Source organism: Elephas maximus, chromosome 6 (genome assembly GCF_024166365.1).
Source record: "Elephas maximus indicus isolate mEleMax1 chromosome 6, mEleMax1 primary haplotype, whole genome shotgun sequence".
NCBI classification, from domain to species: Eukaryota; Metazoa; Chordata; class Mammalia; order Proboscidea; family Elephantidae; genus Elephas; species Elephas maximus.
The window spans coordinates 64372299-64398761 of NC_064824.1; the positions used below are offsets into that span (position 1 = coordinate 64372299).

General features: G+C 37.6%; 1 protein-coding gene across 5 annotated transcripts in view; it reads right to left on the minus strand.

Annotated features, from left to right (window-relative positions):
- SCN9A (sodium voltage-gated channel alpha subunit 9) overlaps positions 1-26463 on the minus strand; it is a 190453-nt gene that overhangs the window by 64513 nt on the left and 99477 nt on the right. For 4 of the 5 annotated variants that reach the window (XM_049887354.1, XM_049887350.1, XM_049887352.1 and 1 more), the window contains 8 exons: positions 23194-23400; positions 21302-21589; positions 18759-19130; positions 15881-16010; positions 14370-14608; positions 7937-8110; positions 6355-6711; positions 1614-2090 (listed from right to left, as the gene is read on the minus strand). In XM_049887354.1, coding sequence (XP_049743311.1) covers positions 1614-2090; positions 6355-6711; positions 7937-8110; positions 14370-14608; positions 15881-16010; positions 18759-19130; positions 21302-21589; positions 23194-23400 — 2244 coding nt within the window. The remainder of the gene's footprint in view (positions 1-1613; positions 2091-6354; positions 6712-7936; positions 8111-14369; positions 14609-15880; positions 16011-18758; positions 19131-21301; positions 21590-23193; positions 23401-26463) is intronic. The other variant, XM_049887351.1, reaches the window with a different exon arrangement.

Consider the following 26463-nt stretch of genomic DNA (forward strand, 5'->3'; position numbering starts at 1 on the left):
ACAACACCTACAGTATTAGCTACACAATTTAAGCATATGCACATGTATAAAATTATATAACATATAATTATATATATTATGTATGTATATATACTGTATATATTAAAATATACTGTAAATTCTATATTCCATATGTATTAATCTTTATTTCAGAATCTACTATAAATTCATGGAGGCCAGGTCTTAATATAGGGTTAAGGAGATAGGAGGTATCTGACAAAAGCCTGACAAATACTTTCTAATGCGTGACCTAAAAAAAGAAAAATAAATTATTTAAAAATGAAATCTTCAAACTTCAAAGAGAAGTCATAAAAAGTACTTGCATAACTCACTTTGGTTATTATATTCCATATTACTACAAATAATAGTTCAGTACATACTTTGAGTCACTTAGAGTAGACACTACCACATGATGGGAAGGTATCAAAAAAAAAAAAGGTTTAAAAAATAATTCCTGATCTCAATGAGTTTACAGTACCATTTGATGCATAAAATAATTTCTCAAAAAATTAAAATGCAAGGCTAAATAATAAATCCAGGAAGAGGCATAAAACTATGTGGGGTTCAAAAACAGGAGAGATCACATGTGTTTGGGGAGAAATTAGGAAGGATGTAATAGCTAACACCTTTCAGCACTCTGAGTACCACATTTTACATGTGTTAATTTATTTAATCTTCACCTAACCTTTTAATTTAGATACTAATAATTTTACAGATGAGCAACCTGAGAGCTAAGACTTGAAGGATGTATATAAGATCTTCACCAGAGAAGGAAATCCCAAGCAAAGGTAGACAGTGTTTGTGACCCAGAAGGAAGCTGGCTGGATACAGATGTAGGATCTACAGGTGAGCACTAGAAGACACAGATGGTCCAAGCTAGTTTGAGCCACAGTGTAAAGGCTATACATACAGCCCATAATGTGGAAGACTTTGGGGACCATGGGTATATCATAGGATGGGAATGATACGATTACGATTAAAACCAAAAAACCAAACCCGTTGCCGTCGAGTCAATATAGACTCATAGTGACCCTACAGGACAGAATAGAACTGCCCCATAGGGTTTCCAAGGAGCCTGGTAGATTCAAACTGCCGACCTTTTGGTTAGCAGCCGTAGCTCTTAACCACTACACCACCAGGGTTTCCATGATAAGGATTGGACCCCAGAAAATTTAATCAAACAAGTGGATTGGAATAGATGGAAAATGAAGGCAGAGGGACTAGTTGGGACTTCACTTGAAATGGTCCAGGTAAGAAGTAGTGAGCGCAAAGGTAACGGTGGTAAAGAGGACAGGTGGATTCAATAGACAACGTGGAAGGAGAATGGAGATGACATTACAACTGATAACAAATATGGGATGAAAGAAGGAAAGGCTCAAAAATAAGTTGGTGCTTCCAAATATGGCTAAAGAAGATGATTAAGTCAATTATTAAATGCCGTTAAGTAAAACCTTATCAGATGAACAATCAGGTAGTTGTATAAACTCACACACACACACCCAAATACCCATCAGCACGCAATATTAGAAAAATTAATAATGGAAAATCTTACATTTTCGTTCATTTCATACCTATTAATAATATGAAACACAATGTGTATAAAGTAATCTTACCCCTTTGCTGTATTCAGTATCTGAATCACTGCTAAGTTCTTCGGTATTCATATTTTCCAAATCAGACTCCCCAGGTGCAATTGGCACTGTCACTGTGAGGCTGGGGTTATGGATAAATGATTGACAGTCACTTTCTTCCACCCGGTATTTGTCCATGTTGCTTCCAAAACCACTGGTCTTATCTTTATCTTTGTGGAAATTGAGATCTTTGCTCATCTCAGCAAGTGTGCGATTAGAAATGTAGTTTTCTTTTTTACCATTTATATCTTCTGTTTGTCTTATGTCCTTGGAGATCTTTGGCTTTTTGGAAAACGCTTTTAGAATAAACTCACGTAAGGTTTGTTTCATATAATTTATTCCCTTCTTAATCCTGGCCACTGCAATCTGGAGGTTGTTTGCATCTGTGTCTTCCTCAATTGCTGTAAGATTGTCTGAGCTAAATGAGCTCAATAATAAAGCCAGAAATAGGTTCAGGACCTACATTGGGGTAGGATTGGGGGGTGGAGAAATAGGAGACAGAAAAAAAGAAAATAAGCACGCTTTTCTGAAATACAGACCAAAATCTAAACCAGCAATGAAAATCTGCACTTCTTCACATATAGATAAGAACGTATGGCATGGGCAGAGGAGACTGTAGACTCCTGGCCACTCTCTCCACATAGTAGCTCCTGTGAACTCTGCGGGGCAGAGGATCAGCAATACCCATGAAAGAATATCATGGTGTTGTACAGTGAATTGTGTTCCCTCAAAATATGTGTTGGAAATCCTAACCTCTATGCCTGTGATTATAATCCCATTTGGAAATGGTTGCCTTTGTTATGTTAATGAAGCAGGATCAGTGTGGGGTGTGTTTTGAGTCAATCTCTTTTGAGACATAAAGGAGATTAAACAAGTAAGCTAAAGAAGGGAAGATGGAGTAAGATAGATGCTAAGACACACAGAAATCTTTAAGGAACCAGGAAGCAGCTGAAGAGACAAGGACCTTCCTCCAGAGCCGACAGAGAGAGGAAGCCTTCCCCTAGAAAATTCTAGTCTCCTAACCTGTGAGGAAATAAATTTCTGCTTGTTAAAGCCATCCACTTGTGGTATTTCTGTTATAGCAATACTAGACAACTAAAGCACACAGAGAGCAGAGAGATTGGTCCCTCACCATTGTCATTATGTCATTTCTAAGTTCATCTCTGTAGGAAGAGTCCTTTAGTCAAATTCCCTTTTATGGACCTAAAAAGCCCTTCTGATATTCCCCTACAATTACTATTTGTTACCTGTGAGAAACAAGCAGAACAAGAAAATTTCAACTATGTCTTCTGTGTTTAAATCCTCAGACCAAAATCTGTATTCACTTTTTCAGGAAGAAAAATATCACTTGTTGCAACAAAAAGAACATATAATGCTTGTATAAAAAAAAAAAAAAAAGAAAAATTTTTGTATAGGTCCTGTAATAAAATGTTCTGTCCAAGAATTGTGCCAGCTTGCTACTTAATGTGGCTTTCAAAGCATAGAAAAGGACCTGCCCATTGAACCTGACTCAAATGAGGAAATGGCATTTTGACTGAGTTGGTTCATTGCCAATCATTTGGCCTTAGAAGAAGTTACAAAAGAGGTAAAAGCAACTCCTATCCTTGAAGCAAAATCCTGGTTGTGAACAAAACCATTTATGCTTTTCTTCCCTGAGGCAGGGATCCAGGTGAACTCAATATTATAAAAAACAAAACACAAAAACAACAAAACAAAAAAGAATTCTCGCAGAGGGCTGAAAACATGTAAATTGTATTTAAACATTGTTTTATGTAGGAAACAAAAAGCAATTGGATGACCCTTTGATGTAAGTCTCTGTGTCCAAAAATGTCTACCTTATATTAAAATAACCAAAATTAGACCTAACTGAGGAGAAGGGACTCATCCTTCATTTTTGTCCAGACCTAAAGCAATTTCTCAAAGATGTGAGTAGAAGAGGGCAGGTCAAAACTGTCCAAGTCATTAAAAAAAAAAAAAAAAAAAAAGGACTTGCTTGGTTATCATAGAAAGCAATTTTGATTGATCACTAAGGAATTCTGAAATAGTTCATTTTCATTTTGTTCTTTCTTGTCAATGAAAACATATATCTCAGTAGGAAATGTATATTTGTGTATGTGTATGTTTTAATAAGAATGTTGATAGGGCCCATTTTATTGCTTTGACGTCCCTAAGCAAGGCAAGTGTTAATGGACTTCCTTTTCAATAATACAAATCTGTTGTGTTACTTCTTCATTGAGAATACATACTATAATAACATTCATTCCTTCAAAAATCATAACAAGACTCTTAATATTTTATTGTAATGTAATGGATGTCACAAAATAAAACCTGGTCCATTCTGTGTCACCTATCCATTATCACATGAGGCAAGAAAAGAAATGTTAATAAAATCTATATTTGATTCAAAGTCTCATTCTGATGAACAGTCTTTACCAGTTTCCTAATGAAGACTTGAGCTGACTAAAATCTTCTATTTTCCTAAATTACCCTCTAAAATTTATGGTTATTAACCATTTCAATTAATTGGGAGTAAGATAACCTAAAGAATAAATAAGAGAAAGAAAAAAATAATAGGTCTAACATATAACTCTAACACACAGAGGACTATATCATAAATATTTTTTTTCTTTCAGATTCTAATCAAATATTATTGGTAGTTCCTTAATTATTTGAGTTGGTTATAAATTTTGTGAATTATATACGTATTTTCCCACTATCACTAACAAATAACTAACGAATGCCCAATATGAGTCACTCATCACCAGTTTTATATGAATTAAACAGACAGCAGCATATTTCACCTATTTATAAGTATAAAGCTAGTTGCCTTTCACTTCTGTTCATGCTGCAATATTGTATTAGGCATTCTTTAAAGCCCCACTTTAAAAGTTGTCCTTGAATAACAATCTAGACCTTCTCTCTTTCTCTTCCAAATATCAAGAGCATTTTATTTTTTACCTCACTGCCAGCACTTACCACTTCTTCCTTGTCTGACAATTTTTGTGTACCACTTTTCTTTGTCAAAACAGACTGTAAGTATCTTGAAGACAGGGATTATATCATAGGTACATTTTTTGAACACCTCACAAACCTTAAATACATTTCCTTTCACGCAGAAGATACTAAAAACATTGAACGAATTATTTGTTGAGAGCCCAGGGAATCCTCCTCACTTTACATACACTTGAGTAATAAACATTTATATTACTTGTGACCTTTGGCTTTGGTGTGGTATGTTTTGACATCCTATACCTTACAAAGAGTGACGTTTCAATATTTTTATCTTAAAAATCTTCTAAGAAGGAATATACAAATAAATCTCACTACAAAAGCTTGTGAATACAAAACTTAAACTCCAAAGAACAACCCAGTAGAGAAGGTACATTCCATTCCATATTTGCAGGGATTTCTAATCCTACATACAAATAGAAAATATATTTATTAAAACAACTGGAGGATGATAAAGCATTACAGGATGGTAATTCACGATGTGTATATTTTTGTTCAATAAGGGTCTGGAACTTGAATTGCTTAATTCAGTTGGTATAGGTCTGGCACAGTCCCATTTAGGATGCAATTTGCTGAACTTTGGTTTCTATCCTAGGTTTTGAGTAACATTTTGACATGGGGGCTGCAAGGACAAAAAAATTGTCAGCAACTTCTTTTCAAGCCAGTGGGAAGTGAAAGTACTTACCATATGGCTGGTAGCATACCCCTCTTTCTGGAATACCCAGTTAGGGGTTTGATACCAAGCTGACCACATGAGCCAAGCCAATGTGAGGACATTGGATATTGAGTAGCTTATGGAAGAGCATCTTACCCCAATTTTCTCCTGATTGGAGTCTTGAAAGTTTTCACCAACAGATATAAGAAGATACAAAGAAACTGGGAAGGAGTACAAGCTAAAAAAACACTAATGGAGAAGCAGGGAGGTTGCTATGCAAAAGAGATACTGTAGAGTAGTGACTGGCAAAGTACAAACAATAAACAGTTTAGGGTTTGTAGGTCACAGGGCCTCTATCAGAACTACTCTGCTATTGTAGTGCGAAAGTAGCCATAGAAAATAAATAAATGAATGAGCATGTCTGTGTCCCAATAAAACTTTCTTTATGGACACTGAAGTTTGAATTTCATATAATTTTCATGTGTAATGAAGTATTATTCTTCTTTTGATATTTTCAAGCATTTAAATATGTAAAAATAATTTTTAATTCACAGTTCCACAAAAAAATAGGCAATGGTTTCATTTTGGCCTGTGGGCCATAGTCTGCCAATCCCTGTTATAGATGTGAATCTTATCTGTGACTCTAAGGCAGTAGGACCACTGACTTCATTTGCCTTCTTTCCTTATGACTTCATTCTGTTGTTGCCTTAATCATATAGTATTTACTAGTATAGTTTAATATTTGAATGAACTTTTAAGAAGCATGAAAACCACATATTTAATTCATTTGACATCACTATCAAACTTAGAAAACTAAGTAGAAAGCTTTGCCTTAAAATGAGTAGGTTATTTTGAAAAATGTAAAAATGGGTTATATGTGAAGATAAATTAAGACAGTATTTTCTTTTCTGTTCTTCTTTGTATTAAAATAATCAATATTCTATTATAATTAGTAGTTTCAGATGTAAGTCATCTTAAAATTATAGAAATAACAGATTATATCATCATGTAACAATTACCCATAAAGAAGTTTAAATGTTTGAACATCTGATTACGTACCACTAGGTTTCCAATCACCATCACCATCATGTAAACAATGAGGCACATGGCTTGGCCAGCGACCTCCATACAGTCCCACATGGTCTCTATCCACTCCCCACACAGCACACGGAACACAATCAGGAAGGAGTGGAAGAAGTCATTCATGTGCCAGCGTGGGAGCGTACAGTCACTGGAGATCTTGCAGACACATTCTTTGTAGCTCTTACCAAAGAGCTGCATGCCGACCACGGCAAAAATGAAGACGATGATGGCCAACACCAAGGTGAGGTTACCCAGGGCCCCCACTGAGTTACCAATGATCTTTATCAGCATGTTCAATGTTGGCCAGGATTTTGCCAACTTGAAAACCCGGAGCTAAAAGCAGACACAAAGCTTAACATTAATAACCATGAAGACATTCTCAATGTTTCCAATCTTTTTTTTTTTTTTTTTAATTTTTCTTATGCTCTAAGTGAAAGTTTACAAATCAAGTCAGTCTCTCACACAAAAACTTATATACACCTTGCTACACACTCCCAATTGCTCTCCCCCTAATAAGACAGCCTGCTCTCTCCACTCTCTCTTTTTGTGTCCATTTTGCCAGTTTCTAACCCCCTCTACCCTCTCATCTCCCCTCCAGGGAGGAGATGCCAACATAGTCTCAAGTGTCCACCTGATCCAAGAAGCTCACTCCTCACCAGCATTCCTCTCCATCCCACTGTCCAGTCCAATCCCTGTCTGAAGGGTTGGCTTTGGGAATGGTTCCTGTTCTGGGCCAACAGAAGGTCTGGTGGCCATGACCACCAGGGTCCTTCAGTAATGTTTCCAATCTTGATGATTGTTCTAAATTTTATGCAGACATTAAGCCCTGTACTATTTCCGTTACTACCTTCCTAAACTCAATTACTCCTATTTTTCATTTTCAACGATTTTCAACATTCCTGTTGCTTTGGCATGGATTACCATACATATTTTTGAAAGGAAATGTGTAATTGTAGTTCAGGATCGCTATAAAAGTCTTAAATTATGGTTTTTAATATTATCTCTTTTAGAATTGATCATTTATTCTTAATTCTATTTTATGATACTTTTATAAATTTTTTTCATGCTGACATTGTGATGAAGCCCTATACGTCAGAAAAAAATACTTAACTAGTCTTTAAAGTTTTTTTTTTTTTTTAATTGATGTCAAAACAATTGTTTTGGGCCAATGATTTGATATTTAATTATCAAATCCATAAAGTTTGAACATATTATAATGATTGGAATTTTGTAAACTCATAAGCTTCTCACTGTGAAGTAAGTCCCCTATCAGGGAAAAAAATATTTTCTTTACATACTTCTATTATACTAGCATATACTTCAAATTATAATTGAACATGTCTTCAAGATCCTAAAATTAAAATACTCATCACCAGTATTTAAAGAGCTCTGTTGAGCTCTTTAAATGCATTTATTAATAAATAAACTTTTACAAGATATTAAGACCTAACCTTGCCTTTTAATTCAAAGCCCCAGAAGTTTTAAATAATAAGAATGAAAACCCAAAGAAAGAATTCTTTATATGTAGAACATAATGGTAAGCTTGGTTTATACTTACCAATCTGAATGATCGCAGAACTGACAATCCTTCCACATCTGCTAAGAAAAGCTCCACTAAGCTTAAAGTCACAATAAGGCTGTCAAAAATATTCCAGCCTACTTGGAAATATTCATATGGGTCCATGGCAATTAGTTTTAAAACCATTTCAGCTGCAAAGATCCCAGTAAAGACCTAAATGACAAACAGAATTTTTTTCTGGTATTATTGGAAGGCATGGAATCAACATAATGATAATGATGACTATTTGCTTAACCTTTACTGTAGTTTGGACACTGTGCTAGACACTTTACAAAAGTATATCAGTACTTTACTTAATCCTACAAACTAGGTGTCATGGATTAAATTGTTTTCCCAAAATATCTGACAACTTGGCTAGGTCATGATTCCCAGTATTGTGTGATTGTCTTCCATTTTGTCATCAGATGTGATTTCCCTACGTGTTGTAAATCTTATCACCATGATGTAATAAGAAGGATTAGTGGCAGTTATATTGATGAGATCTACAAACTTAGATAGTATCTTAAGCCAATTTCTTTTGAGATACAAAAGACAGAAGTGAGCAGAGAGACAGGGGGCCCTCATATCACCAAGAATGAAGAGCAGGGGCGGGCGTCCTTTGGACCTGATGTTCCTGTGCTGAGTTGCTCCCAGTTGAAGGAAGACTCATGACAAGGACCTTCCTCCAGAGCCGACAGAGAAAGCCCTCCCCTGGAGTTGATGCCCCAGATTTGGAATTGTAGAATTTTTTTTTTTTAGACTGTGAGAGAGTAAACTTCTCTTTGTTAAAGCCACCCACTTGTGGTATTTCTGTTATTACAGCACTAGATGACTGAGGTGGAATTTGGTACTGGGAGTGGGGTGCTGCTCTAACAGATACCTAAAATGTGGAAGCAGTTTTGAAACTGTTAATGGATAGAAGATCCAGAAGGAAGTGAGGAGACCTGTTAACATTGGAGAAGGCACAGATGGTGAGAAACAGAAGCAGAGGACCAGCAGCAACAGAACCAGGAGCCCTGCATGACATGGCACTGGAGCTGGCTCATGGAGTGAGACAGCTGAGTGCCTTCCGGCCAAAGTTTACTCACAGGGTGGGGTGCCTCCAGGCACTTATCGTTGTAGCTACAGAGCTTTGGAACACCTGCCCCAGCAAGGCAGAGGCAGGTATGAGGACAGAGGAGCCGAGAGGCCAAGGAAGCAGAAGCTAAAGAGACAAGGAACACAGGAAGCCAAGCTGCCTCAGTCTCAAAAGGTAAGGCCATGACCTCTGGAGTTTCAAAGGATGGAGCCAAGGCCTCTGGTGTTTCTAAGGGTGGAGTTGCCACTCTGATGTACTAAAAGAATGGTATGCCTAAAGCCCAGGGAGCAGAGTTGCCATCCAAGCGGGCCTGGAAGGCAGAGCTGAAGCCCAGGGCTGAGGGACCTCCACTCTGAATCTGGAGAGTGTAGCCAATACCTAGAGTCTGGAGGGCAGGGCCATTGTGTAAATGCTGTCAGGGCTAAGGTAATATGTTCTGCTGACTTGCTTGGTCCCTGTTATCCCTTCTTTCTCTCCAATTTCTCCCATTTGTAACAAAAATGTCTAGCTTGTACCTGTTCTGCCATTGTACCTTCGGAAGCAGAAAACTTGTATTCTAAATTTCACAGATGAAGAGAAATTTTTGGATTTCGGACTTGGAGTTGATTTAAGAATTTTGCTATGATATGATGGGGTGAATATGTTTTACATGTAGTAAGGACATGGATTTTTGGAGGCCAAAGGGTGGAGTGCCATGGATTGAACTGTGTCCCCCCAAAATATCGGACAGCTTGGCTAGGTCATGATTCCCAGTATGGTACAATTGTCTACTATTTTGTCATCTGATGTGATTTCCCTATGTGCTGTAAATCCTATCACTATGATGTAATAAGATGGATTAAAAAAAAAAAACAAAACCCAGTGCCAAGATCTACAACCTTAGTTAGTATCTTAAGCCAATCTCTTTTAAGATATAAAAGAGAGAACTGAGCGGAGAGACGTGAGGACTTCATACCATCAACAATGAAGAGCGGGAGCATGCATCCTTTGGACTTGAGGTTTCTGTGCTGAGATACTCCCAGATGAAGGGAAGACTGATGAGAAGGACCTTCTCCCAGAGCCAACAGAGAGAGGCTTCCCCTGGAGCTGGCACCCTGAATTTGGGCTTCTAGCCTCCCAGACTGTGAGAAAATATATTTCTCTTTGTTAAAGCCATCCATTTGTGGTATTTCTGTTACAGCAGCACTAGATGACTAAGACACTAAGTATCATTATTTCTATAGCTCTCATTCAAGCATTAAAAGGCTCTAATTGTCCTGTCAGCTCTGATCACCTTTAGATAGTATTTTAGAAGAAGCATATTAAAATTCCAGATAAATATAAACCTTCAACAACTAACACAGTCATTCTTTGCAAAAAATTTTTGTGGGTCAAGAAGTTATTCTGGGAGAAAATAAAAAGGAAACATAGATTGATAACTGAAATTTTGAGCCAGTCTTATTTTTTCTGGCCCAATTACTCTTAGAGTAATAAAGAACATGTTGACTCACTCTTTAAAGATTTATTAGTAGCAGAAGAAAAAATGTTTAATTGACATAGTGAAAGCTAAAGTAAGACTCTCAAAGCTTTGACACAAAAGTGCATTGCAAAACATCATTAATTCATGACACCAGTATCAAAGGATTCACTTAAAAAGGCAACAGTGGAAAGACTCATTTATGAATCATGTGGGTACTCTTTGACCCAAAGAAACTGACCAAAGAAAGTTCAAAGGGAAATGGTTTGGTCTATAACTGCGTAACAAAGACTGTAGCAGAAAGCACCCATACTTGGAGCTATGATAAGGGACGAGAGACATGGTGAATCCTTTTTGAGTTCACAGTAATGTGGTGGACTAAACTAGAGGTTACTGGCCATCCACCAATGATTAGAAGCCAGAAGATCCTACTTTTTTTCCAAAGAGGAATAGAGGGAAGGAAGAATGTTAACTTGCAGAGCACATGGGATACAAACATCCTGACTGGGAATATTCATAAGCAATTTTGGAGAGAAGACACAGAAACAAACTCTTTGGCCTTAAAGATCAACTGTTTGGGGACCATGGTGAAAGTAAAATGATCATACATAGACATTTACAAAGACGCCCAGAGTTATTCACGAGGGATGGAGTGTCAAAACCAGGATCCTTTGGCCCTGAAAAAGAACCTCTGCCTGCTTCATGCACATTACCAGAAATTAGCACTTTTATTTGCTGTAAGGCCATTAAGCTAGAGTGTGATCAGCACTCACATTTAAGAGATCATTCTGGCATCAGTTTTCCGAATCACACCTGGCATCTTCCTGAGGCCTACAAATCACCTGTCTGCCCTGTGTCTTCTGTGTCCAGTTCAACCTTTTTGGTTTCTCAGTATTCTTGTTTTTAAGGCTTGCTTCTGTTGATTCATTAAAAAGGTGACAATGGTGATGGTGGTGAGAATGATAATAATAATAGCTTTTTGAGTACTATCTTAGTCATCTAGTGCTGCTATAACAGAAATACCACAGTGGATGGCTTTAATGAAGAGAAATTTATTCTCTCACAGTCTAGGAGGCTAGAAGCCCAAATTCAGGGTATCAGCTTTCTCTCTCTATTGGCTCTGAGGGAAGATCATTTCATCAATCTTCCCCTGGTCAAGAAGCTTCTCAGCACAGGAACTCCAGGTACAAAGGATATGCTATTCTCCTGGCTCTTGTTTCTTGGTGGCATGAGATTCCCTGTCTCTCTGCCTGCTTCTCTGTTTTATATCTCAAAAGAGACTGACTTAAGACACAACCTAATCTTGTAGATAGAGTCCTGCCTCATTAACATACTGTTGCTAATCCCACCTCATAACATCACAGAAGTAGGATATATAACACACAGGAAAATCACATCAGATGACAAAATGGTGGACAATTACACAATGCTGGGAATCATGGACTAGCCAAGTTGACACACATTTTGGGGGGAAACAATTCAATCCGTAACATTTCACCTTTTGACCTCCCAAAATTTATGTTCTCGCCACATGTAAAAGATATTCACTCCATCATATAACAGCAAAAGTCTTAAATCAACTCCAAGTCCAAATTCCAAAAATTCCTCTTCATCTGTGAAACCTAGAATACAAGTTATTTGCTTCCAAAGTACAATAGTGGAACAGCCACAAACTAGACACTTCCATTACAAATGGGAGAAATTGAAGGGAAAGAAGGGATAGCAGGCACTGAGCAAGTCAGTAGAACACATTACGTTAGCACTCAAGGCTTGCAAATAATCTTCTGTTCCCTGAGACCACTTAGCCAATGGCCTTACCCTCCAGACTTTAGGTATTGGCCACACTCTCTGTATTGTTAGTGGAGGCTCCTCGGCCCTGGGCTTCAGCTCCACCTTCCAGGCCCCCTGGAATAGCAACTCCGCTCCCTCGGCTTTGGGAGGCCCCATTCTCCTAGTCCATCTGAGTGATGACCCTGCTCATTCAGCCCCACAGGCCCCGTTCTTCTGCCTGATGGATATGGCTGCCCCACCCCTTTAGCTTTGGACAAAGCTAAAGGGGTGGGGCATCTGGCCCCATCCTGCTGGCACTCGTGAACGGCAGCCCCACACAACTGAACTGAGTTGGTAAAGATCTGACTCTCTGAAACCTAGGAGGCTCTGGCCTCACCCTTTGAAGCCCCAGAGGTCTTGGCACTACCCTTTGAGACTGAGGCAGCTCTGCTTTCTGTGCTCCTTGTCTCTTCAGCTTCTGCTTCCTGGTTCCTTGGCTTCTCGCCCCTCAGACCTCTCTGACCGCATCTGCCCTGCTTGCCTCTGCCCTGCTGGGACAAAATGTTCCAAAGCTCTTTAGCTCCACTGATAAGTGCCTGAAGGCACCCAACTCTGCCAGTAAAATTTCAGCCAGAAGGCACTCAGCTCTCTTGCTCCACTGGATGGCAAGCCTAGATCCACCGATAAGTGCCTGGAGGCACCCCATTCTGCCAGGAAGCCAGCTGTGCAAAGGCACTCAGCCCTCTTGATCCGTGGGTCAGCTCCAGTGCTGTCTCGTGCTAGTTTCCTGGTTCTCTTGCTGGTGCTTATCAGTCTGTGCAGTCTCCAGTGTAACAGCTCTCCTACCAGAATTATCTTTGATATCCATAATTTCAACAGTTTCTTCAAGGCAATCTAGGCTTTTACTATTAGGCACTTTTAAACTCTTCCAGCCTCTATCCATTCACAGTTTCAAAACTGCTTCCACATTTTCAGTATCTGTTAGAACAGTACCCCACTCTCGGTACCAGATTCTGTCTTAGTCATCTAGTGCTGCTATAATAGAAATACCACAAGTGGATGGCTTTAACAAAGAGAAATATATTCTGTCACAGTCTAGGAGGCTAGAAGCCCAAATTCAGGGCATCAGCTCCAGGGGAAGGCTTTCTGTCTGTCAGCTCTTGGGGAAGGTCCTTGTCATCAATCTTCCCTGGTCGAGGAGCTTCTCAGCGCAGGGACCCTGGGTACAAAGGACACTCTATACTCCTGGCTCTTGTTTCTTGGTGGCATGAGGTCCCAACGTCTCTCTGTTCACTTCTCTGTTTTCTATCTCAAAAAAGATTGACTTAAGATACAACCTAATCTTGTAGATTGAGTCCTGCCTCATTAACATGCTGCTGCTAATCCCACCTCATAACATGATAGAGGAAGGATTTACAACACATAGGAAAATCACATCAGATGACAAAATGGTGGAAAATCACACAATACTGGAAATCATGGACTAGCCAAGTTGACACATTTTTGGGGGCCACAATTCAACCCATAGTAAGTACTTACTATATGTCAGGCTATTAAGTAGAAAATGTTTAATCCCTCCAAAAATACTATTAATGAAGGATTATTATTTTTTATTTTTTAGGTGAGAAAATTAAAAATTAAAAATCTTCCAAGGTCACACAACTAATAAGCAGCTCAATCAGGATTCAAATCTACATCTGTGGAAATGCCTACATGCTTCGCTACTATTGTATCAAAACAATGCTTTCATAGCTTTTCTAAAAATATGTGGGGTATGTACTCAAAAGGAAGTACCAATGTAACTATAAAATATGTAAGAAAGTATCAAATTTTGAAAGCTTTGCTCCCAAGAGACCTGCTAGATTACAAAAACACTGTCAACTGTCAAGAGGTCAATCCTTTATGGAAATGGTAATGTTATTTACAGAGCCCAACACTAGCGCAAAATCTTTTGAAATTATATATATAACTAGAAACTTGGGTCTGCACAATGATTCCCATTGTGAATTCTTGAGGTGCATAATTACCTAGCTGCAGGTCCATCCCACTTAAACAAAAATGAAATGACAATGATAACAACAGAAAAAAAAGAGAAACTATAGGTACATAAAACACCATAACAAACTCACCAAATTTCCCACAGTGAGCATGTTTTTGAATTCATTAGTCATGGGGTGATGCTCCATAGCCATAAATAACGTGTTCAAAACTATGCAAATGGTTATAGCAAGGTCTACAAAAGGATCCATTACGATAAAATAGATCAACTTCTTAAATTTTATCCAATATGGAGAACAATTCCAGATCAAGAAAGTGTGTGCAAATCTGTACCACCAAGGTGGGCATTTTTGTCTAGACTCTTCAAGTTCTGGAGGAAACAAACAAGCAAACAAATAAAGAACATGAAGTCAGCCATTTGTATATCTTATTCCTAATCAGATAAAAATCCACAGTGCACTTTAATATGTAAACAAATCTTCCAATTTAGACTTTGCAAACGTAACAGGGCTGTATCTATGAAAGCATTGCATATTGCATAAAAGTCTTGTATTGTCTGTCAACAAACATGATACATCAGTGTGGGAAAGGAAGAGAAATTAATGACTGAAAGCAGACATATGGGCATCTCTCAGAGAAAACCTGTCCCTGACACGGAATGGTACACAGGAGTACCGTTTTCTTAAAGGAGAACTGTTTGTTTTTCAACAACATACATGCTTTCCCCACTGTGTCTTTGATCTCTTGAAGACGGTAAGAAAATCCTATTCAGGAAAAGCTCTTGCTGGTTCACATGTGAAAAAAAAAAAAAAAATTCCCTAAAGGTTGAGACTACAATAATTTATGGATGACTCACGCACCAGATATTTCACACCATCAGCCCGTTTACTTGTCATCATTAACTTAGGGGGTGACTGGAAACATTGCTTGGGTCCACTGGGAATGGGGCTGGTTATCCTGTGGCAAGGTGAGAACTGGGACATATTATGGGAGTGGCAGTGAAAGCCAGCACATTTTAAAAAGTAGTCACCCTTTGAATCTCTTCTCAATGAATCTCCGAGTCTAACCACTGTTGTTCAGACTGCATTCTTCAAACTGCTTTAATGCCCTTTCATCATAATTTTAATATGGTATCACATCACAGGTTACCATTTTACAAAGGCCTTTTCATAGAATGGGTGTAGAGTCAGCAATTTATAAACATGTGAAGTAGGTATTATTTTCTTATTCAGATTAGAAGAGGGAACAAACTCAGAGGCTAGGTAAAATTTCTAGGATCACAGTTAAGGAATCACACAGTTTAGGTTAACCCGGTTTTCTGCATCAACTACCATTAAACTATGTTTAAAAGGTCATATCACCCAATGTTCCTCTTTAATCTCAAGTAATTTCATCCATTTAAAAAAATATTTTATTGTGTTGTTGGTGAAAGGTTTCACAGCAAATTAGGTTCCTTTTACCCACTTTATAAAACATGCCAAGAGAATTCTGAGTACCCATTGGTTACCTTATTATTGCTTAAAACCATTTAAATTCTCTGAACTCCTCCTAAGAAGTTCATTTACTTTATTTGAGACTGACCAGGATTTTTTATAACTTTATTTTAAAAAGTTAGTATAGTAAAGAGAATATGGTTACATGCCTTCCACAGTGTTCGTCAATATGCTCGCTCTACTCATTGCTCTTTGTCTGAGATTAGGGTCATTCAGCATATCCTCAGAAAGGAGATAAGAACTGGATCGTCTTTTCTTACGTATTTGATTGGTTGTACCCTGAAAAAAAGATGATTAATTAATTTTAAGAACAGGATTCTAATAAATTATAGGTATAAAATAAAACCTTACTTTAGTTATAGAGAGTAAGTAAAATTATAGACTAGATTGCTGGGTTCCAGTCATGGTTCTGCTACTTTCTGGCTATATATCTTAGGAGAGTTACTTAGTCTCTCTGTGTCTCAGTTTCATCATCAGCAAAACGGGGGTAATAATAGTACCTGCCTCATAGTCTTGTTATGAAGACTAAAAGAATTTATACTCAGGAAATTAAAAAAAAAAAAAATCTAGCTGCTTTTATTGTTATAGTAACTATCATCATCTCCTCACTTCTCTGGGTCTCAAATTTAGTCAGATAATATTACCATGTAAGAGTCCTACATGAAAAGAGCTAAACTAGTATCAAGGCAGTGGTGTGTATAAAGGGATAGAATCTCAGGGCTCTCTGATAAATTTCTGTCATTATTTGTCTAAGCAATAATATAATGGAGGCTAATTACTGTTTTTTACTGCCAAGAAAGATTTCATAAACTGACCAGCATATATAAGATGATAAATGACTGAGTTTAAAAAGGCAATTTTGACTGATGGGGACTATAGCAAAATGGAGAATGCAAGCTCCATGTAAAAGAGGTGACCACTGTTCAGCTCTAAAGGTTTTTGTTGCCATGCAGGAATGTGAGCTCCATCTTACCAGGTCAATTCACTTCTATGTGAGATTTCTTATTTTTAAATTTTGGCAACTAATTCAAATTTAAAACATCATGGGCGGTTCAGTTCAGGCCAGCAACACACACACACACACACAAATGAACAACTATACAACTCTGCATCTATCTGCTTGTGTATGGTGTGTATGTATATATACACACCATTTTACAAATACATACATACACATTTTTTATAATAGATACATTTCACAAACGTATATAGTTCTAAAGTTGGAAAGTTGTATAGTTTGTGTGTGTGTGTATATATATAGTTACATATGTATGTGTATAAAACAGACACACATACATAGATATGTGCATGTGTGTATGTATGTTGTATACGTGCACACACACATATCAACAGGTGCCTTTTTATTTAGGTCTCTATAAACATGCTTTCTCTGCTTTGGTCTCTAATTACTGGCTTTCCAAAAGCAGGGGTATTTTTTTTCCCCCAAGTCAAACAAGAATTGGGGGAAAAGAATTTGATTAAACAAATTCTTCTCCTTGTAGACATGTTTCAGGTGTATAGATTATATTATTTGTAATGCGATTTTTCATCCCAGCCATATTATTACGCCACATTATGTTTATTGCATTTCTATTGACTCTTAGAAGAATCCATTCCTACAGTTTTGTAGTTTTATAATTTATTGTGGTACTGTTTTTTTCTGGGGTAAAAATAAAGGTCTAAATGAAAACAAATTCATTAAAAATATAAAATAATCTCCAAATCTGATATAAATTACATAAGATTTTAGATTATACACATTGTTGAAAAGCAAAAACACAACGAAGATCTGACCCCACAGAAATTTAACATGCTTATTTGATAAGGAAAAGCGCCTTGAGAGAAGGGCTGAAGCTGTATCATGCAAGCAGAGAGGTCCCATGTTTCTACAAGCACATGTAGTCATTCCAACTGAAGTAAGTGTGTGGCCATGGCTTTGATGGAACTTTATTCTCACTTGAAATACTATACTGTCTGCAAACATGGATATATGAATATGTAGCATGAACGCAAAGCTTGCTGGGTTAGTCAAAGCCCTTGATGTTATTTAGTGCAACACAGTGAAAGGCCTAAATAGGTACACTAGAAACTTTAGGGACCAGAATGAGCTGGCCTTCAACCCTAAGCAGACTTTTTACTTCAATCACTCAATGACTTGCTAAGTTCTTGGAACTGTTGTTGTTTTGGAACGGTTGCTTTGTTTGTTTGTTTTGTTTTTATGTATGTTTGTATCTATGAATGTATTTTTGTTGTTAAATTTTTATTCACAGATTCCAGGCAAAATTGATAGAGATTTTTTCACGAAGGCGGTAAATTTTATTGATACGGGGGAACTCTAAAGCATAACTACCCTATTTGCAGGAAACCTACTACACACTGAAGAGGCACAGAGCATAAGTTTTTAACCAGAGGGCTTCTATTTCAACCTCAGGGCTACAATTTATTAGCTGAGTGGCCCTAGGAAAATTACATTATTTTTCTGTGCCTCAATTTCCCCGTGTGTATAACAGGGATGATAATACAGTATCACCCAATAGAGTGATTCTAAGTACTAAGGTATATATGAAGTAGCAACCTGAAATAGTAGTAGTAGTAGGCCAATAATCCAACTTTCTTTACAGAAGTAGGATCTTCTATCAACTAACAAGATCAGCATTTTCTGAAATGATAAATATCTTTTATACATTGTACTCTAAAGGAATGATTTTTAATCTTCAATTATAAAATGATAGACTCGCACTGCCGAGGAGTTGATTCCGACTCATAGCAACCCTACAGGATGGAACAGAACCGCCCCATAGGGCTTCCAAGGAGCGGCTGGTGGTTATTTTTTAATCATGTGCTGAAAATGTTTGAATTAGATGCCTACAACACATGGCATGAGGTTTAAAGTTAATGAGTTAAAGGTGTGTTTCTACAGAAGGGGTATTGCAAAATGCAGAGCCATTCACAAGATGAGAGAGAAGGCCCCTCCTGCGGAGAGACTGACTGATGCAAGATTGCCTGAGCTATTTAAAACGTCCTTACGCTCTCATCAGACGTTGCCTTATCTATTATCACCTCTGGCAGAAGCTGTCCATTGGGAAGCATGAGGGCTGAAGGTCCATCAACCAGGGAGACCACACCATTGCAGTCCACGGCGCTGTGCATCTTCCCGTTCACCCGCAGTATTGACGGGGACCTACTGGTTTGACTGATGTTACTGCTGCGCCGCTCCCTTGGTCTGTGGGGCACGAACAGCGAGCCCCTTCGGCTTTCATTGTCTCCAAAAATGCTGTGCTCGTCGTCGGCAAAGTCAGTCTCAGATCCTATATCTTTTCCTCGACCCTTGAAACTAAAAAGACTTGTTCTGCTGCTGCGTCTTGGAAAAAACAAGGAGCCACGAATGCTGAGTGGTGACTGCAGAAGAAATAAAAGATGACATGTATCTGCTGAAGTGCCGAAAAATAGAAATGCACGTCCCATCACTACCACTGAAACCACTGACCTGGGGGCAAGGACTAGTTGAAAAGAAACATACTTAAAATCAAAGAAATTCAACAGTAAGAATTCATCCAAATAAGGGATGAGATGATTTGAAGAATTCATCCTTTCAAAAAATCAGTTAAATTATTTGTTGCTGTACAGCTTTATGCTATTTTAGCCTACAGTCACCTCTCCATTCTGTTTATATCATCCATCTGGCTATAAATAATATGTTGCTCAAAAAGTTTTGAGTACTGATACTCATTAATTAGCTTTTCATAGTAAGTTCCCAAGTTCCACAAATAATTGAAATGCCTTTAAGAACAAAAACCAAACCAAACCCATTGCCGTCGAGTCAATTCCGACTCATAGCGACCCTATAAAAAAAATAAGACAGAGTAGAACTGCCCCATAGAGTTTCCAAGGAGCTCCGAGGGATTTGAACTGCTGATCTTTTGGTTAGCGGCCATAGCACTTAACCACAAAGGCTATGTCTTAAATGCTTCTTCACATTCCTTTGCTTGCAACTCCACCTCATGCATTGAGAACTCAGTTAAGGTTAAGAAAAACCTTTTGATACTAGTGAGTTCACAAAGTCGTAATATATGAGAGCTTGGAAAAGAAACTGCCCAACACCAAAGAAGGAAAAAAGAGTCACACTTACATAATTCGCATAGAGGATAAACCATAAACCCAATTGAATGCAAATTATTTGGAAGTATCTAAATCAATAAACATTAGCACTAACTATGGAAAGGACAAAGTGAGGGGCATTGTGAACAATGCAGAAATGAAAACGGGAAGGTTCTTGCCTCAAAACTAGATTGCACTACTTTTGTCATATTTCTTTTTAGTTATATCTTAAATAACTTTACATGTATTCAAGTTCTGTCTGTCCTACTAGATTGTGAAATCTTTGAAAGCAGGGGCTCTATCTTCTATTTCTTTGTATCCCTGTCAGGGTCTTTTAGACTAAGTAGGAGAACCTAGAAATTTTAAATGAAGGCTCAGTGAGAAGGATAGTGATTCTGCCTGGGGCACTGAAGAGCAGATGCGGAGGAATGAAGAGGACTGAGGAAGACTTGTGGGACAACAGCACTTCAGCTGAGTCGTGAAGAATGGGTGACAGGAGGAAAAACAAGTAAGAAAATCATCCCATTTAGAGTGTGTGCCAAGTAATAAAGACATGAAAGTATAGCACATGTAGGCAACTGTGAGCACCCCATTTTGGTGGGCTGAGGGTACTGCAGGGAGAAAAGGGTGGCCAAATGAGGCTGAAGTCAGTTCACAGTACGGATAAGATGTGAGCTTTGTTCTGTATGCAGTGGTGGTTAATTAGTACTTTTCTAAAGAGGGGCAAAAGGATGACTTAGATCTTTGTTTTAAAAAAATGATTTGAGGAAATGCGCAAAGGAAAATATGGAAATGTTAAGGAGAATAGCAGCAATGGGCCATCTTGGTGGGCTGTACAGTACTCTAGGGAGGGAGGCCTGAGATATGGAGGTTTCAGTTAAAAAAAGAAAGGAAGGGAGAGAGAAATTTTATACAAGCAAAATTAATAGAGTATGGGACTAGATGTTAGCAGCTGATGTGGTTGGAGGTAGAGGTTGTCAAAGGCCTCCCTAAGGTTTCCAGCTTGGGTGACTGAAATACTGGTGAAACCATTACATAAAATGGTGAACAAAAGAGGATAAACTGTCTAAGACTAGTTTTAACCAATGAGGCATTACAAAAAAAAACAGTCTAAATAGAAATATTATAGGTAATTTGTAGTATAAACAATTTGTTCATTTCCACAACCATGTTCAGGAACATGTTGTTTTGGAAAATTGGTTTATTCTGAAAACATTATTAGAGAAAATATGACAATTCTGAAATTATAAGCACCTTCAAAAAAATGATCAAACTTTATTTAAGTTTAACTTTATTAAAGCTACATGGAAATATCTTCTTTCCATAAATGTGCAGCAATGGATAGGTTTAACCTACAAACATACCGGCGAAGTCACTCAGTTTCCTCTCCTGAGGCCTGCTATACCCTAGCATAAAACATTTTGCTCTATCATCATCTCTCTGGTGCATGTGTTAGACAGTTTAGGTGGTACCTGATTGGGGGTAGATAATCTGTTTTCACGTGCTCGCCTAGGTCCTTCAACACCAAGGTGGACACTTTTTCTCCTGATGCTTTCTTCGGATTCAGATTTGGACAATTTTTCATCATCTCTCTTTTCTTCCCCTCTGGACAGCTTCTTTTGATTCTTTTTCTTTCTCCTGTTTCTTCTTTCTTTAGCACTCTTAGAGCTCAGTTTGGACGTTTCAGAAGAGCTCTCTGAGAGGCCCATGATTCTGCTCCTCCCGATACTTGTATATTCAGCTGCTGCCGCTGCTACTGCCTGTGGGGCCAAGAGGAAGAGGGCCCACATACGGTGAGTCATTTCCAAATTCTGGCAACACTGTGATAAAGTGCCTCTCTGACATGATTTTAATCATGCTGTCATATAATCATTTTGTCATATAATCATGTCCCTTGTACACGAAGCGATGCAGTTTTCTTTGCACTACGACCTGAAAGCTTAGAAAGCATACCTCTGATTCTCCTGCACTGTAATAAAACACCATTGTCCTTTGAAAGTAAACGATTACATGTTATTACTAGTTCACAGTAAAGTAAATCTAGATATTATATGTGAAAGTTTTACGAATTAATTCTGGAACATAAAACTCACACGAACCATGTAATAAGATAACCTCTACATTTTATACAGGTAATTAATTCAGAATTATCACTGTTATCAATAGAGTCAGGCACTCTATAGTTTAATGAAGATTGAGTTATCTGAAAATGAAAGTGAACTATTAAAAAATAATATTATCTCAAGGAAATGGTAAGGCCAATAATTATTGTCCTGAAATAGACTCCTAGGAACCCCCTAGTATGCCCTTAGTGCCACCTCTTTATAAAAAATAAAAATGATTTTTAGTTATACAAATGAAATATTTATTGTAAAAAATTGAAAAAAAAATTGTGACTAAAATAAAAAATCACTCATAATCTTACATACCAGATATAAATGGTGTTAATATTTCTTCCAGTCTTTATGTATATATATATATATAATCTTAAATTGTGATTGTATTTTATACCCAATTTTTATCCTACTATTTAATATCCTTATAATTTTCTTAAAATATGTAATTTCATGGCTGAATACTACTTCAAAATATAAAAACATCATAATCCTCTTAACCAATTTTGGACATTTAAACTCTTTCTGATTTTTAATATGATTAAAATGCTGCACTGAATATTTTGTGCAACAAAGTTTCTCTGCATTGCAGATTATTGCTTCCTCCCAGTAGTTTACATTCCTTGAAAGGGTTTAACTAGGACAAACCATCAAGCAATTTTTAAGATTCTTGGGTATTTCAAATTATGATTCCCTTAAGACACACCTCAAACTTTTTCACTGAAGTACCCCTTTGGATCCCTCAGGGTTTCTGACTTCGGTTAAAATGTTCACAACCATAAGTATGGCTCTAACATCTCATGTTTTATCTCAAAAATCCTCGTAACATTAAAAAAAAAAAAAAAGATGCACATTTTGCCTTGTATGCCGTAATTTTAACTTTAACATTAAAATAATTTCCCTAAATCTTTGTGTACATTGTTACCCCAGGGAAACGCATTATGTATGTTCTGGAATTTTGCATAATCCCATGTACACTGAAGCATCGTGGATGACAGATTTAAAAGGAATAACCTCAGAACATTTTTCATGCAGGAGCCAGCCGATTATGGGGAGGGTGGAATAGGGCAGGCATCCCATTTCTGCTGAATCCAGAATTGGTTCCTTCGCCCACGCTAGAAATGACCATTGAATTTATAAACAAAAACCCATTAAAGAAAATCTACCTGGGAAAGGCCAGCCATAGGCCACAGAGCCTCTGTTGTTACCTTTTGCACTTCTAAGAAGAATTTTCAACTAAATAACAATACCTCAGCTTCTTCTTGCTCTTTTTTAAGTCGTTCTAACATCTGTTGAAATTCTAACTCTTTCTGCCTAGCTTCTTCAATGTTTGCTTGGTTCTGTTCTTCATAGGCCATGGCAACCACAGCCAGGATCAAGTTTATGAGATAAAAGGAGCCCAGGAAAATCACCACAACAAAGAAGATCATGTAGGTTTTCCCAGCAGCACGCAGTGTCTACAGGAAAACAGAAATTATTATATTAATAATACAACTTTTTTTTTTTTTGGTAAATTATTCCAACTAGAATGGTACGTTAGGCATAGGTAAATTAGGCAGTTTTGTATAATCTCATTTTATTGAAAGATAAAAAGGAATAAAATTATATCTTCATGGAAAACAACCAGTATTAAAACAAACACATTTTCAGTATAAATGATACAGCAATTTATTAAATGAGTGGGTGTGGGTGGTAAAGTTAGGTATGGTTCTTCATTATTATTAAACATAATAATAACTGCATTTTTTTCCCACAGGCTGAAAATTACTCATAAAACTAGCTACTTTGCTCACTTTCAAATTTTAGGAAGAGATAATATCTATGGTCCCTATTACTGCTAAAATTCTTTTATCTCAATAAATATGAAGCATTAATGATGTCATATGTCACTATACTTCTAATTTGCATTTATTTTATTTTGAGCAAAAGCAAGCATCTTCTTGCATATTTTAAAAGTCACTGCATTCTTTTATTCCTGTGAGGTGTATTTTGATATCCTTCCAGTTTTCATTTATAATATTCTCAGAAATTAATTTAAAAAAAAGTCTTAAAGAAGAATCTGGTGATTCTGAGAAAAGTGATTCATTATTATTCACAAGGAAGAATAATCATTTTGGCTTCCTCATCTTGGGATTGGGTGCTGACAATACACAAATAAAAAGATAGAGCTCATGGTTCCAAGAAGATCACATTCAAGTTAGATGAGACAGCTGTGCAAATTAACAATTATCAAACAAGAGATTAATGCTATAAATTGAAGAATATACAAAGATCCACAGAAATCTAGAAGGACCACTTGGTTTGGGAGAGGAAAATTTAAAGATGTGAACTGAGTCTTTAATTGTAAATAGGAGTTCAACAAACAAAGCATGGTGGCCAAGTGAACACTGGAGAGCCTAGTGTGTTTAGGGCACTCCAAGCAGTGAGGCACGTGTGGAAAAGTGTGTGTGTGCAGGACAGGGAACATCACAGTAGGTTTTCTATTTACCCAGGACCAGGAGCCCTGGTGGTGCAGTGGTAAAGATCTTGGTTCCTAACCAAAAGGTCGGCAGTTAGAATCCACTACCCCCTCCTTGGAAACCCTATCTGGCACTTCTACTCTGTCCTATAGTGTTGCTATGAGTCATAATCGACTTGATGGCTATGGGTTTGGGTTTTTTTGTTTGTTTGTTTTGGTTTTTACCTAGGACCAGTGGCATGTTCTATTGAGGAAGGGAGAAAGAGACCCAGAGATCAAATATGCCTAGAGAGACTAAGAAAATAATTTATGACTCAAAAACTATCCACTCTAGTAGTGCTAAGAGTAAAACATGTCTACTTTTAATAATAAGGCAATACAGTTTTCTCCATTCTAAACTGAATAAAATACACGATACAAGACTATTAAGAAACATGTTGTTGTTAGGTGACATCGAGTTGGTGCTAACTCATAGCAACCCTATGTACAACAGAATGAAACACTGCCCAGCCCTGTGCCATCCTCACAATCATTGTTATGTTTGAACCCATTCTTGCAGCCACTGTGTCAATCCATCTCCTCGACGGTCTTCCTCTTTTTCACTGACACTCTACTTTACCAAGCATTATTATGTCCTTCTCCAGGGACCAATCCCTCCTGATAACATGTCCAGAGTATGTGAGACATAGTTTCATCATCTTTGCTTCTAAGGAGCATTCTGGTTGTACTTCTTCGCAAGACAGATTTGCTTGTTCTTTTGGCAGTCCACGGTGTATTCAATATTTTTCTCCAACACCACAATTCAAAGGCATCAATTCTTCAGTCTTCCTTATTTACCATCCAGCTTTCACATGCATATGAGGCAGTTGAAAACACCATGGCATGGGTCAGGCTCACATGAGTCTTCAAGGTGACATCTTTGTTTTTCAACATTTTAAAGAGGTCTTTTGCAGATTTGCCCAACACAGTGCATTGTTTGATTTCCTGACTGCTACTTCCATGGGTGTTGATTGTGGATCCAAGTAAAATGAAATCCTTAACAACTTCAGTCTTTTCTCTGATTATCATGATATTGCTTATTGGTCAGCTGTGAGAATCTTTTTATGTTGAGGTGTAATCCATGTTGAAGGCTATGGTCTTTGATCTTCATTAGTAAGTGCTTCAAGTCCTCTTCAGTCTCGGCAAGTGAAGATGTGTCATCTGCATATTGCAGGTGGATCATGAGTCTTTCTCCAGTCCTGATGCCAAATTCTTCTTTGTATAGTCCAGCTTCCTGGATTATTTGCTCAGCATACAGACTGAATAGGTATGGTGAAAAGATACAACCCTGATGCACACTTTTTCTGATTTTAAACCACACAGTATCCTCTTGTTCTGTTCAAACAACTGCCTCTTGATCCATGTACAAGTTCCTTATGAGCACAATTAAGTTTTGTAGAATTCCCTTTCTCTGCAACGTTATCCATAATTTGTTACGATCCACACAGTTGAATGCCTCTGCATAGTCAATAAAACACAGGTAAACATCTTTCTGATATTCTCTGCTTTCAGCCAGGATCCATCTGACATCAGCAATGATATCCCCTTTTCCATGTCCTCTTCTGAATCCCACTTGAATTTCTGGTTGTTCCCTGTTTATATCCTGCAGCAGCCGCTTTTGAGTGATCTTCGGCAAAATTTTACTTGTGTGTGATAGTGATATTATTGGATAGTTTTTGGTTGGGGTTGAATCAACTTTCTTGGGAATAGGCATAAATATGGATCTCTTCCAGTCAGTTGGCCAAATTTCTTGGCATAGACAAATGAGCAGTTCCAGCGATGCATCCATTTGTTGAAACATCTCAATTGGTATTCTGTCAATTCCTGGAGCCTTGTTTTTTGCTAATGCCTTCAGTGTAGCTTGTACCTCTTCCTTCATTACTATCGGTTCCTGATCATATGCTACCTCCCATCGACGAATTCTTTTTGGTATACAGTCTCTTCTGACATCTATTTTGGTCTTTTTTTTTTTTCTGTCTTTTTAATGACCTCTTGCTTTCTTCATGTCTGATATCCTTGATGT